The 12,911-nt window shown below is 39.9% G+C and overlaps 1 protein-coding gene across 1 annotated transcript in view; it reads left to right on the top strand.

The window, feature by feature from the left end:
* The window catches only part of LOC126474959 (death-associated protein kinase dapk-1-like), a 314,370-nt gene that overhangs the window by 249,269 nt on the left and 52,190 nt on the right, over positions 1-12,911 (top strand). Inside the window, exon 19 of the mRNA XM_050102484.1 lies at positions 6,136-6,294. Coding sequence (XP_049958441.1) covers positions 6,136-6,294 — 159 coding nt within the window. The remainder of the gene's footprint in view (positions 1-6,135; positions 6,295-12,911) is intronic.

Consider the following 12,911-nt stretch of genomic DNA (forward strand, 5'->3'; position numbering starts at 1 on the left):
CATCAATCAGTTAAGAGAACATAACACATTATGCTGACATTTTCGTAAGAGGTGACATTGGGTTCTTTACTTTCTACTAGATGTGGCAACTGTAAATGCCTTTACATTGTAAAAAATGAATAAAGGACAAGAAAGATACCAAAATCTGTTGAAGTGTCAATTACATCTTGCAAAACAATTGATAGATGGCTTCTCATCCTTAACAGACAAAGAATGCCCAGTAACCTTTATAACTGAGAGAAAAGCACAACCTGTTTGACTGGCGAAAGTAGATCATATGTGTATTCTGGGAAACACACACAGATGGTACTGAATGTATTCTACCCCTGTATATTGATTCTGGCTTCTGCTGATGTCTCGGGGGAAAAAAAAGTTGGGTGAGTGGTTGTGCCGTACCAGTTATATACTTTTACATGTTTATATATGAAACAGGAAATTGTTCACAGATCTTCACACAAACATTTTAATTTCCACTCGTAAAAAGAAGAAAGGATTAAAATAGGAAAATTACCAAACACTTACACTAGTTGTCCGTGAATCAGAAATAACAACTTCACCCCATGGAAGAAGTGAACACTCATGCTCAGAAAATCAGCTTATCAGCTTGGTTTCGGGGGGGGGGGGGGGGGGGGGGGTTGAATAATCAAATGTATGAGATAAGGAATATTTGCTTGTTTATCTGTTGAGACGTTAAGGGCTCCTAAAAACAATTAGAAATGGATATTTCAATGAAAATTGAACTACGGGAAGGCTATGACTGAAGTGCATCAATCTAATTATATAGGATAATGTAATAGGATATGTTCTGTGGGTAGTATCATCCACCAGGCCAACTTCAGACTGCAATAACATGCCAGACTTCACCTCAAAAAGCTATCCTACCTTCTCTAAAACTCCCTTCCTGTCCCTCTGCAGCACCCCAAAGAGTCGCGTCATCAACCACCACTCCTCTCCCACAAACTGAGCTTGGCCAACTTCCTTAACATCACATAGCCTTCACCAGTGCTTCCCAGACCAGTAATAACTCATAATTACAAGAACCAGTCACAAAAGTACTGTGCTCTCAACTTTCCATCCAAAGTACTCTCCCCTCCTGAATTATCTGTATTAACCAAGGGCTCCACTTTGAGTCCTAAACCATCATTTAGTCATGCATTGAACAGTTACAACCACTACCCCAGTGTGATCCACCACCTCTGCCTCAAAATCACCTCTTACAGGCCTTTCAAGAACTCCTAACATCTAGCATTGCTTCACAACCCTTTCTCCGGTCCCTGCAACATAACTCTAACCTGTCCTCTGCAGAACTCCAGGCTCTTCATTCCCAAAAAGGTGATGACTCTGTCATTATTCTCCCAGAATACAAGGGATCCACCACTGTGATACTTGACAGATGGGTGTATGTAAATGACGATCCACGCCAACTGTCTGACACCTCTATATACAGCATCTGCCATCAAGACCCCATCCCTGTGATGCAAAATGAACTGCATTCACTCCTTAAAACCTCAGTCTGCTCATAGGCACTTACACCTCAGCCCATAGAACTTCTTCCTAAGGTCCACAAAATCCAATCACCTGGCTGCCCCATAGTTGCTGGCTTCAAAGAACCCATCGAATGTATATCTGCCTTAGTTGATCAGCACCTTCAACTTATAGTACAGGAACTTCCATCCTATATTAAAGACACCAACCACTTCCTAGATCATCTGAAATCTGAGCCTTTTCTGCTCCCATCACAAGCCTTATTTATCACTATTGATGTCATCTCCCTCTATGCCAACTCCCTTCTGTACATGTTCATCTGCTGCTGAATATTAACTTGACTAGTGGCCACCCGATTACAAAGCTATGTTGTCCTTTGTGGTGAACTTAGTCAACTTTGCACTGTCAAGGACCCTCTCTACTATGATGCAAAGTTATGTCCATAAAGACACTGTTACGGTGTGCCTATGGATGTAAAGTGATTTGTAGACATGATCATGATGTCACTTATCTTGATGCTGCTGAATATCCATTGTATATGTGGCTTCATTTTGACAGTTTCCATCCTTTCCATGTTAAATGTTCCTTGTCATACAGCCTTAACATTCAACACAAATGTATTTGTTCAGATAAAGAAAAAATGAAACGAAAGGATCAAATGGCATTGTTGGCTGGGAGGCCCCATGCAGGGGAGTTCGGCTGCCATATTGCAAGTTCTTTTTAGTTGATGCCACTTCAGCAACTTGCGAGTCAATGATGATGAAATGATGATGATGGACACACAACACCCAGTCATCTCGAGGCAGAGAAAATCCCTGCCCCCACTGGGAATCGAACCCGGGACCGCCGTGTGCTGGACTCTTTACATCAATACACCACCTCAGCATTCACTGGGCATAATTGTCCTACCAGCCTCATTCAAAACCATATTTCCCAGTCCATCAATCCAATCCTGGTACTGCTGATGCCTCCAAAAAGTAGCTTAAGAATACCACCTCTTGTCACTAAGTATTATTCTGGTCTTCAGTGTATTATTTAGCTACTTTGATTAGGCTGTAATTTCGTTAAATCATGCCCTGAAATGAGCTCCATTCTGTCTGACATTTTTCCCACCATACCTAGAATAGCTTTTCATCCTCCCTCCCCCCTCCCTCCCCCCCCCCCCCCCCAACCCTCACAATATTGCAGAGGCCAGGCCCTGTGCTCCTTGTGCACCCATTTCCGTCCCCTATGTCTCCTACTCCTGTGATCATCCTCGCTGTAAGACTGCTGGAAAAAATAATACACCTGGAAAGATGATATCAATTTTGATCTGATGATGGCAGTGCCACCTGCAGGATAGTAGATGTACTGATAATGGTTTCAACATCGTCCACTAACAGATAGCATCGTGTCATAACTACCAGACTGCCCTCTGAGTTTACCCTTTAATAGGGAATGCTCACAGCCAGAAGGCTCAGTGTGGTACAGATGTATGAAGCAAGCAGTCAACCATGCCATGGAGACACATTCATGCTTTCTACAGCCATATAAGCGAGTTTGAGAGCAGTGGAATTGTGACTTTCCAAGTGGCAGGATGGTCCTTTCGGGCAACTACCACACAAGTTGGATGTGCTGTGTCAGTCATGCAATGCTGCTGGTATCAGTGATCACATGAACATTCTCACACCTGTAGATGAGGTTCTGGATGTCCACACATCACAGATGCCCAACAGGATACCTATTTTGTAAGGGCATTAGTGGCAACTTGTACAGCTTTCTCTCGTGCCACAGCATTGGTATGCATGGCTTGACTGGTGCCATCAGAGGATCACATGGAAGATAGAATGGCGCACTGTGGTCGTCAGCAAAGAAAGCAGATTCTGCATGCTTGCAAGGGATAATTGATTGCGTGTACGGGTGTAGACCTGGTGAGTGTTGTCTCGTAGAGTACATTTGTCCATGACACAGTGGCCCTATCCCAGGCCTTATGGTCTGGGGTATGACAAGCTACACATCTGGTGTTTCTGGGGGGACGCTAACCAGTGCTCAGTAGATGCAGAATGTTGTTAGACCTTTCCCTTGCCATTCTTGCAACAGGAGGGTGATGTGTTGTTCCAACAGGATAACAGTCACTCACACATTGCCCATGAACCTCAATGTGCTCTGTAAGCATGTAGCAAATTCCCTGGCCTGCATGATCTATGGACCTGTCCCCAGTTGAGCACGTGAGGGATATTGTGAGACAACAAGTAATTCAGGGAACCTTCCAACCAACAACTCTTACAGAGCTACATGAACAGGTCAAGCAGGCATGTCATATTGTATCCTAGGATAGTATTTGTCATCTGTTTGATCGATTAATTGCCAGAGTCAGCACTTGCATTGTCACCAGTGGATGCTACACAATGTACTAATATGGGTTCATGTGAGTCTGGTGATGTGTAAATGTTATCATTTCATGTATGCCATATGCACCGTCGCAACAATAAATCTTGAGAGAATTTGAAACCTCTAAAATGGGGTCCTAATTTTTTTCTGGGAGTGTATTTTTTAAAATTGATTATTTTTATTGACGAATTATGAAGGCTGTGGTCTACAACTCCTACACAGGAGTGAAGGAAGAAGGGAGAAAGATGCTAAGGCTTGAGATCTGCTACCAAGTGAAGAAGAAACCCTTGCATACTGTCTTGGATGGGCAACTAAGTGCCAGTTACTGATAATGCAATAGTTTACTTTTTTCAATTCACATACTAACTTTATGTATCAAATCTTGGATTTTCAATGCTTCTCATCCATGTCATGATCTGTGTGTTTCTAGCAGCTCCATTGTTATTCATCATGAGTACACTGTGTTTGGCTTAATGCCTTATCTGTTACTACATAACTACCTGCAATTATAATTTCTCCATATTTATGTTTTTAACCTTCCACAGCCCATATGATGTTCATGTTCACTATCTCCCATCCAAAGCTAGAGTCCCTTTGTGGCTGACTACCTTTGTCTGCAGTTAGTAAGGGCAACTGTGAACTGGAATGTAATTGCCCATTTCATGCTCCAACAACTATCTGCAAGGAATATCAGCACAAATATAGACCATTGTACAATGCTAAATACATGTCACACTCCCACAACGATCTCTCAGTACTATTTAGTGCATTAAATCTGTACCTGTCCATAGTCCATGATGCAAATTTCCTGCTTAATATTGGTGTCTACATTTAGAGCAACTTTTATACAATAACACTGAGTGCTTCTTCTTTGCAAGAAGAATGAACAATTGTCTCCAGTTAATGGTAGCTTTTTATGGTCAGTAGAATCCATTCATACTTTATTGTGAAGTATGTTATTTTTTCTATGAAATAAAGAAGTGAAAAAGCATAATTAAATTATACTGCTGTAACTAATTGTCAGAACCCCAATAATACAAATTATGTCACCAATTTGAAAACTCATAATCAGAGCTCTGCTGCAAGACTGCTATTAGGAAAACATCTGGGTCACTTCCTCCTTTCCCACAGCTCGTTGCCTGTGTTCAGTGCAATGTAGCAAAAAGGTGAGGGGTCTCTTGAATTCTGTCCATGACTGTACACCAATAATCCCCCCACCATTCCCTCCTGAGCATGTGGTACAACTAACATTCCTTAAATTGCAATGGTCTACCATATAATACAAAAGATAATATTGAAAGGTTCATGATAAAATAACTTATTTATAAAAGTATATTTAATAGAAATATTAAAGGTTTGCTGTGGGCTGAGCAGGAGATATATTGGGAGATTCTGAGAGAGCTGATAGACTGCTGTTTCTATTGGCTTATCCAAAAAAGTCCCCAACTACAAAAGCTCGTTCATCAGTTGTAAGAATCATTGTGAGCTGTGCAGCCTGTATCTGACAGCAGAACACTGATCGCAGCACACAAGAGAGAGGCACTGGAAATGTTAAGTCCACAATTCTAATATGATACCAAGAAAATTAACTTCAGTGAGTTGCTACAAAAATCTCTCCTGCAAAAGGATTAAAATAGCTGTGGCACTGTTTCCTTGATGTTTTTAAGGAAAATATTCAAACAGTTGCTTAGCTAGGTTCACTTTTTCTCAGTTTTTGTCAAAATTTCCAGTTCTGTGTTTAACACGCAATTAAACATAAACATTAAAAAAAAAAAAAACCTTATTTCAGTCTATACGTTTCATCGAGCTTTGCAGCTATAGTTGCTGCCTTCTTTGTGTAATCATAGACATATTATGTTTTGCTCTAAAGTTGTAACTGGAGGGTGTAATTGTAAATGCTAATTTCTTTTTTCAAAACTTTATATTCTAAATATGTGAGTCACAAATGACTGATGAGAAAAAAAGAGTTCAAGTGAGCACTAGTTTCTGAGGTTTGGAGATTCGAAATTTTATGACAGATGTGGAAATGGAAACAGTGATTTTTGACAAATAGCTCACTTTGGTGGTGGAGGATAGGAGAAGTTGCATGAAGCATGCATGGACTCTGGAGGGAAAAGGATAGCGGGGAGAGAGACCATAAAATTTAAAGAAAATTTATGAAAATGAAGAGAGAGATTGAGATAAAGGCTGAGAGTGAGAGTGAGAGAGAGAGAGAGAGAGAGAGAGAGAGAGAGAGAGAGAGAGAGAGAATACAAAGAAAACCAGTTTCATTTCTTGCAGATAGTCCAGCTCCGTACTCCTGCTCAAGACGAATTGGTGGTTTTGAGCCCTCGCTGGCTGGGTCAGTTAATAGGCCAGTTACTTTCACCAGACTTCCTCGTGAAAGCTCGTACAACAGGGTGCTATTCCTCTCATGACTTCCAAGCAGCTGTACCACAGGTAAGATGTAACTTTTGTACTTAGGTTTGTGATGTTCTCCTGCTTTATTTCATCATTGATTGTCCTCAATGTCGACGTACTGTGTTGCTATACTTACTGAAAAATGGGAAGGGGGGGGGATGGAAATTCAACACTGACTACTTTAAAGGATGTAGCCAACAGGTGCACATTTGCATTTCACAGTCCTTTACTTTCACTGTTCGCACCCCCTCTCCCCACCCCCCAATAATTCACAGTTATATGACCAGCGCGCTATTGTTCAACTTTCGATAAGCCTCATTAATAGGTTGCAGGCAAACATCCACATACTGCTACAATAGTTTACTGTTGAACACCTATGAGCAGTAAAAGGCTAACCACAGATTTCACAGTTTTTCAAATAAATTGAACAGACACTGTCATTGTTTTAACACGACTTAATTGTGTTACACTTATTTCACAGTTAAGTTGATGCATTGCTGCTGTTCTGACCAACACAGGTTTCTTGTCTGAAACTCGACCGTGGACTGACTGTCTCAGGACCAAACATTGTGCCCGTATATATAATCACAATAATAGGCACTGAAATTACACATTGTTCAATGTTTAATTTACAGAAATTACAATTAAAACTTAACTCCTTCAATTAACTGCATAAATCGAAAAATTGGTTCTTTTTAACAGTTTCTTCTACTACAAGGGTTAAGCCGTTATTTGTTTAAATTATGAAATTAACAAATATAGTTATGCGAACAATACTTTTGACGAAACTGGAAATTACTTCAGAATTTTGAGCTGGCTTTGCTATCATATTTTCGAACAGAGCCAAATAGATCCTTTAAGAATACTATTAGTTGTTCCTCCAAATGTTTACAATTAGTACCATATTTATATTTGTTTATAAGTCAACAACAGAATTTAAGTTATGAAACAATTACCGATTTCACACTATAACAAAAGATACTAACAAGGAATAGTCAAAATAAATTAGAAAATCAATTACGTACATAAAAGTAAGCACAAAATTAGATCTGGTGTTATATTCTTTAAAACTGGGGGCCAACCTTTTTCTTTTATGAAAATGCAGATTATACACATGTATGTTAATGGTAATTAGGCAGACATGAAAAAAATGAATTTTAAGGAGGCAGAGGGCAAAACTAGAGGGGAAGAAAATATTACCCACCTTGCTTCATCACGGGTTGTTGATTTTGGCTAATAAGAGGTAGGCTCCATTGAGATCAGCACTTTATATGCTCAAATAAACACAGTGATTGTAATTGTTTTTGTAAAGGGTGCATTAAGGAAGTAACATTATGTAATAAGATCAGCTTCTGCTCACATGTTTAAATTGTGGAAGGCTGTGACACAGCACAAGTTTGATAATATGCCGGTTGTTTCAGATTAAATGTTAGGCAATTGTCATGTGTAATTAGTACCACCCCTATATTTACAATTCTATAAAATTTACAAATATGTTAATTATTCATTATTATTAGTGCAACTTCATTGTTCACACATCATATACATTTTCACTTCAGTGATAAATGGAGATGTGTTGCTGTTGTTGTTGTGATCTTCAGTCCTGAGACTGGTTTCATGCAGCTCTCCATGCTACTCTATCCTGTGCAAGCTTATTCATGTCCCAGTACCTACTGCAACCTACATCCTTTTGTATCTGTTTAGTGTATTCATCTCTTGGCATCCCTCTACGATTTTTACCCTCCAAGCTGCCCTCCAATACTAAATTGGTGATCCCATGAGGCCTCAGAACGTGTCCTACCAACCGATCCCTTCTTCTAGTCAAGTTGTGCCACAAACTTCTCTTCTCCCCAATCATATTCAATACCTCCTCATTAGTTATATGATCTACCCAACTAATCTTCAGCATTCTTCTGTAGCAGCATGTTTCGAAAGCTTCTATTCTCTTCTTGTCCAAACTAGTTATCATCCATGTTTCACTTCCATACATGGCTACACTCCATACAAATACTTTCAGAAATGACTTCCTGACACTTAAATCTATACTCGATGTTAACAAATTTCTCTTCTTCAGAAACGCTTTCCTTGCCATTGCCAGTCTACATTTTATATCCTCTCTACTTCGACCATCATCAGTTATTTTGCTCCCCAAATAGCAAAACTCCTTTACTACTTTAAGTGTCTCATTTCCTAATCTAATACCCTCAGCATCATCCGACTTAATTCGACTACATTCCATTATCCTCATTTTGCTTTTGTTGATGTTCATCTTATATCCTCCTTTCAAGACGCTATCCATTCCGTTCAACTGCTCTTCTAAGTCCTTTGCCGTCTCTGACAGAATTACAATGTCATCGGCGAACCTCAAAGTTTTTATTTCTTCCGCATGAAATTTTGTTCCTTCACTGCTTGCTCACAGATTGAATAACATCGGGGAGAGACTACAACCCTGTCTCACTCCCTTCCCAACCCCTGCTTCCCTTTCATGTCCCTCAACTCTTATAACTGCCATCTGGTTTCTGTACAAATTGTAAATAGCCTTTCGCTCCCTGTATTTTACCCCTGCCACCTTCAGAATTTTGAAAGAGAGTATTCCAGTCAACATTGTCAAAAGCTTTCTCTAAGTCTACAAATGCTAGAAAAGTAGGTTTGCCTTTCCTTAATCTATCTTCTAAGATAAGTTGTAGGTTCAGTATTGCCTCACGTGTTCCAATATTTCTACGGAATCCAAACTGATCTTCCCCAAGGTCGGCTTCTACCAGTTTTTCCATTCGTCTGTAAATAATTCGCGTTAGTATTTTGCAGCTGTGACTTATTAAACTGATAGTTCGGTAATTTTCACATCTGTGAGCACCTGCTTTCTTTGGGATTGGAATTATTATTTTCTTCTTGAAGTCTGAGGGTATTTCACTTGTCTCATACATCTTGCTGACCAGATGGTAGAGTTTTGTCAGGACTGGCTCTCCCAAGGCCGTCAGTAGTTCTAATGGAATGTTGTCTACTCCCAGGCCCTTGTTTCGACTCAGGTCTTTCAGTGCTCTGTCAAACTCTTCACGCAGTATCATATCTCCCATTTCATATTCATCTACATCCTCTTCCATTTCCATAATATTGTCCTCAAGTGCATCGCCCTTGTATAGACCCTCTATATACTCCTTTCACCTTTCTGATTTCCCTCCTTGCTGAGAACTGGGTTTCCATCTGAGCTCTTGATGTTCATACAAGTGGTTCTCTTTTCTCCAAAGGTCTCTTTAATTTTCCTGTAGGCAGTATCCCTCTTACCCCTAGTGAGATAAGCCTCTACATCCTTACATATGTCCTCTAGCCATCCCTGCGTAGCCATTTTTCACTTCCTGTCGATCTCATTTTTCAGATGTTTGTATTCCTTTTTGCCTGCTTCATTTACTGCATATTTTCTCCTTTCATCAATTAAATCAGTATTTCTTCTGTTACCCAAGGATTTCTACTAATCCTCGTCTTTTTACCTACATGATCCTCTGCTGCCTTCACTACTTCATCTCTCAAAGCTACCCATTCTTCTTCTACTGTATTTCTTTCCCCCATTCCTGTCAATTGTTCTCCTTAAATTCCCACCTTTTTGCAGTTTCTTCAGTTTTAATGTACGGTTCATAACCAATAGATTGTGGCCAGAGTCCACATCTGCCCCTGGAAATGTCTTACAATTTAAAACCTGGTTCCTAAATCTCTGTCTTACCGTATATAATCTGTCTGAAACCTGTCAGTATCTCCAGGCTTCTTCCATGTATACAACCTTCTTTTATGATTCTTGAACCAAGTGTTAGCTATGATTAAATTATGCTCTGTGTAAAATTCTACCAGGCGGCTTCCTCTTTCATCTCTTAGCCCCAATCCATATTCACCTACTACATTTCCTTCTCTCCCTTTTCCTTCTACCGAATTCCAGTCACCCATGACTGTTAAATTTTCGTCTCCCTTCACTATCTGAATAATTTCTTTTATTTCCTCATACATTTCTTCAATTTCTTCATCATCTGCAGAGCTAGTTGACATATAAACTTGTACTACTGTAGTAGGTGTGCGCTTTGTGTCTATGTTGGCCACAATAAGGCGTTCACTATGCTATTTGTGGTAGCTTACCCGCACTCCTATTTTTTTATTCGTTATTAAACCGACTGCTGCATTACCCCTATTTGATTTTGTATTTATAACCCTGTATTTGCCTGACCAAAAGTCTTGTTCCTCCTGCCACCAAACTTCACTAATTCCTACTATATCTAACTTCAACCTATCCATTTCCCTTTTTAAATTTTCTAACCTACCTGCTTGATTAAGGGATCTGACATTCCACCCTCCGATCCATAGAACGCCAGTTTTCTTTCTCCTGATAATGACATCCTCCTGAGTAGTCCCCACCCGGAGATCCTAATGGGGGACTATTTTACCTCCAGAATATTTTACCCAAGAGGACGCTATCATCATTTAACCATACAGTAAAGCTGCATGCCCTCGGGAAAAATTACGGCTGTAGTTTCCCCTTGCTTTCAGCCATTCGCAGTACCAGGACAGCAAGGCCGTTTTGCTTAGTGTTACAAGGCCAGATCAGTCAAGCATCCATACTGTTGCCCCTGCAACTACTGAAAAGGCTGCTGCCCCTCTTCAGGAACCACACGTTTGTCTGGCCTCTCAACAGATACCCCTCCGTTGTGGTTGCACCTACGGTATGGCTATCTGTATCGCTGAGGCACGCAAGCCTCCCCACCAACAGCAAGGTCCATGGTTCTTGGGGGGAGGGGGTGAATGGAGATTTATGTTGTATATTTTTAAACCTACAATGTGAGGACTTTAGTATGTGATGCCTGTCAGAAATTATCAGGTAACCATTATTTTCTTTGATTGCTTCCATAGTGGGTTTTGTGCTATTGGTTACCCCACAAGAACTACCATGTAGTCATACAACAGTTCTGCTCTACATAAACTTTCAGTTATTGTTTTGTGCATTCTTTCCATATTTTCTGTGGAAATGATTTTAAGGTAATATACAGATGTTGCACATGTGGATCCCAGTGTCAGGAAGATTACTAAGAAAGTGAGAATTTCTACATGTGAGGAAAGAACGTTTGCAAGTAGTACTTTCTTTGTATAATTAAAACTGTCCATTCAAAATGTTCCTGTTGCTTCATCCTTGGAGGTCCCATGGGATTGTGCGAAATCCCACTTGAGACATTCACACAATCTTTCAGTGAAATTCAGCATGTGAGACAAATGATGTGACAATTAACTCTGCAAATTTATTCCAAAACATTTGTCGGCAGACCTGAATGTTTATCTGCACTGCTGCACTATTCACACAGTGTAAATAAAAGTCAGCAGCTTCACTTTGACCTACGAGACATGATTAAAATTGTCACTACCCCTATATCTTTAATAAATTCCCAGTAGCAATCTTTCAGAAAGACTCTCAGATCTGACCAACAGATTGGCAAATGTACACCTCAACTGGTCAGTACACTGCATCCGTCTGATTTCAAATGACTTCCACCTATAGCCTCCTAAAAAACAAAACTGGGTGAAGTTCAAAGTAAAAGGGAGCGAAAGATACACCAGAAAACCAAACTTCGAGTTTCCATGGCAACAAATGACATTTATTGCTTTCAATTGGACCTCATAAAATCTACCTGGTTGATTAAATACCACCTTCAGGTAGCTAATGACTCCACACCCTCATAGGTGGTACCTTCTCAACCTCCATATTCATTTAACTTTGACGGATGCCTAAAAAACAGGAAGACTAAGCAGAATTTAATGCCCCTGCAGAAGCACACACTTGCAAACTCTTTCAGAGCTTTTCATACTGGCAGAACAACTTTCTTGTTTACTGAGGATCACTTCTCCAAAGTTAATCCATCACCTTGTCTTCAGAGGGCCCACAGCTTGCCTCCCACACTTGTGAGGGCTGCTCACCAACTATAATTTCATGAGTTCCATGAAATTGTTTCAACATTAACTCCTTTCTGCTCTGATCTGCTTCTGAGCACAACCCATTTCATTTCTGGCAGCAGCAGCAGAGTTAACATATGTTGTAGGTGTAGATTTTTGTTGCTACAGTAGCATTAGCTGTCAGCTGGCATTTCAGGACTGCAAACTGTAAATTGGTAATATCTATTTATAACTCTCATATAAAAGGAAGCACTTCTCCTGTTTGTCATTGCAAAATGTTCTTCTTTTATGCTAAGCTATTCCGAGCTACTTAAAATGCGTATAAAATTTAGAAGGTACTATTTTGTGAAATATTGCATAGACATTTGTGAGATTTAGAGAAGGGGCCTCTTGTCAGACCATTTGCTGATAATGACAAGACATTCTTTTTCAGAAGACTGACATTGATTGCTTTTAATAATATCATTGAGTCCTGTTGGATTAAAAAAAAATTTAAATTGATACAAGCATGCACAGAATGAAGTAAACTACCACAAAAAAATAAAAAGAAATATAAAGAAAGTACCGTATTTACTCGAATCTAAGCCGCACTTTTTTTCCGGTTTTTGTAATCCAAAAAACCGCCTGCGGCTTAGAATCGAGTGCAAAGTGAGCGGAAGTTCTGAAAAATGTTGGTAGGTGCCGCCACAACTAACTCCTGCCGTCGAATATATGTACCACTACACAGGCATGCTTTG

The sequence above is a fragment of the Schistocerca serialis genome, chromosome 4 (genome assembly GCF_023864345.2).
Source record: "Schistocerca serialis cubense isolate TAMUIC-IGC-003099 chromosome 4, iqSchSeri2.2, whole genome shotgun sequence".
Lineage (NCBI taxonomy): Eukaryota > Metazoa > Arthropoda > Insecta > Orthoptera > Acrididae > Schistocerca > Schistocerca serialis.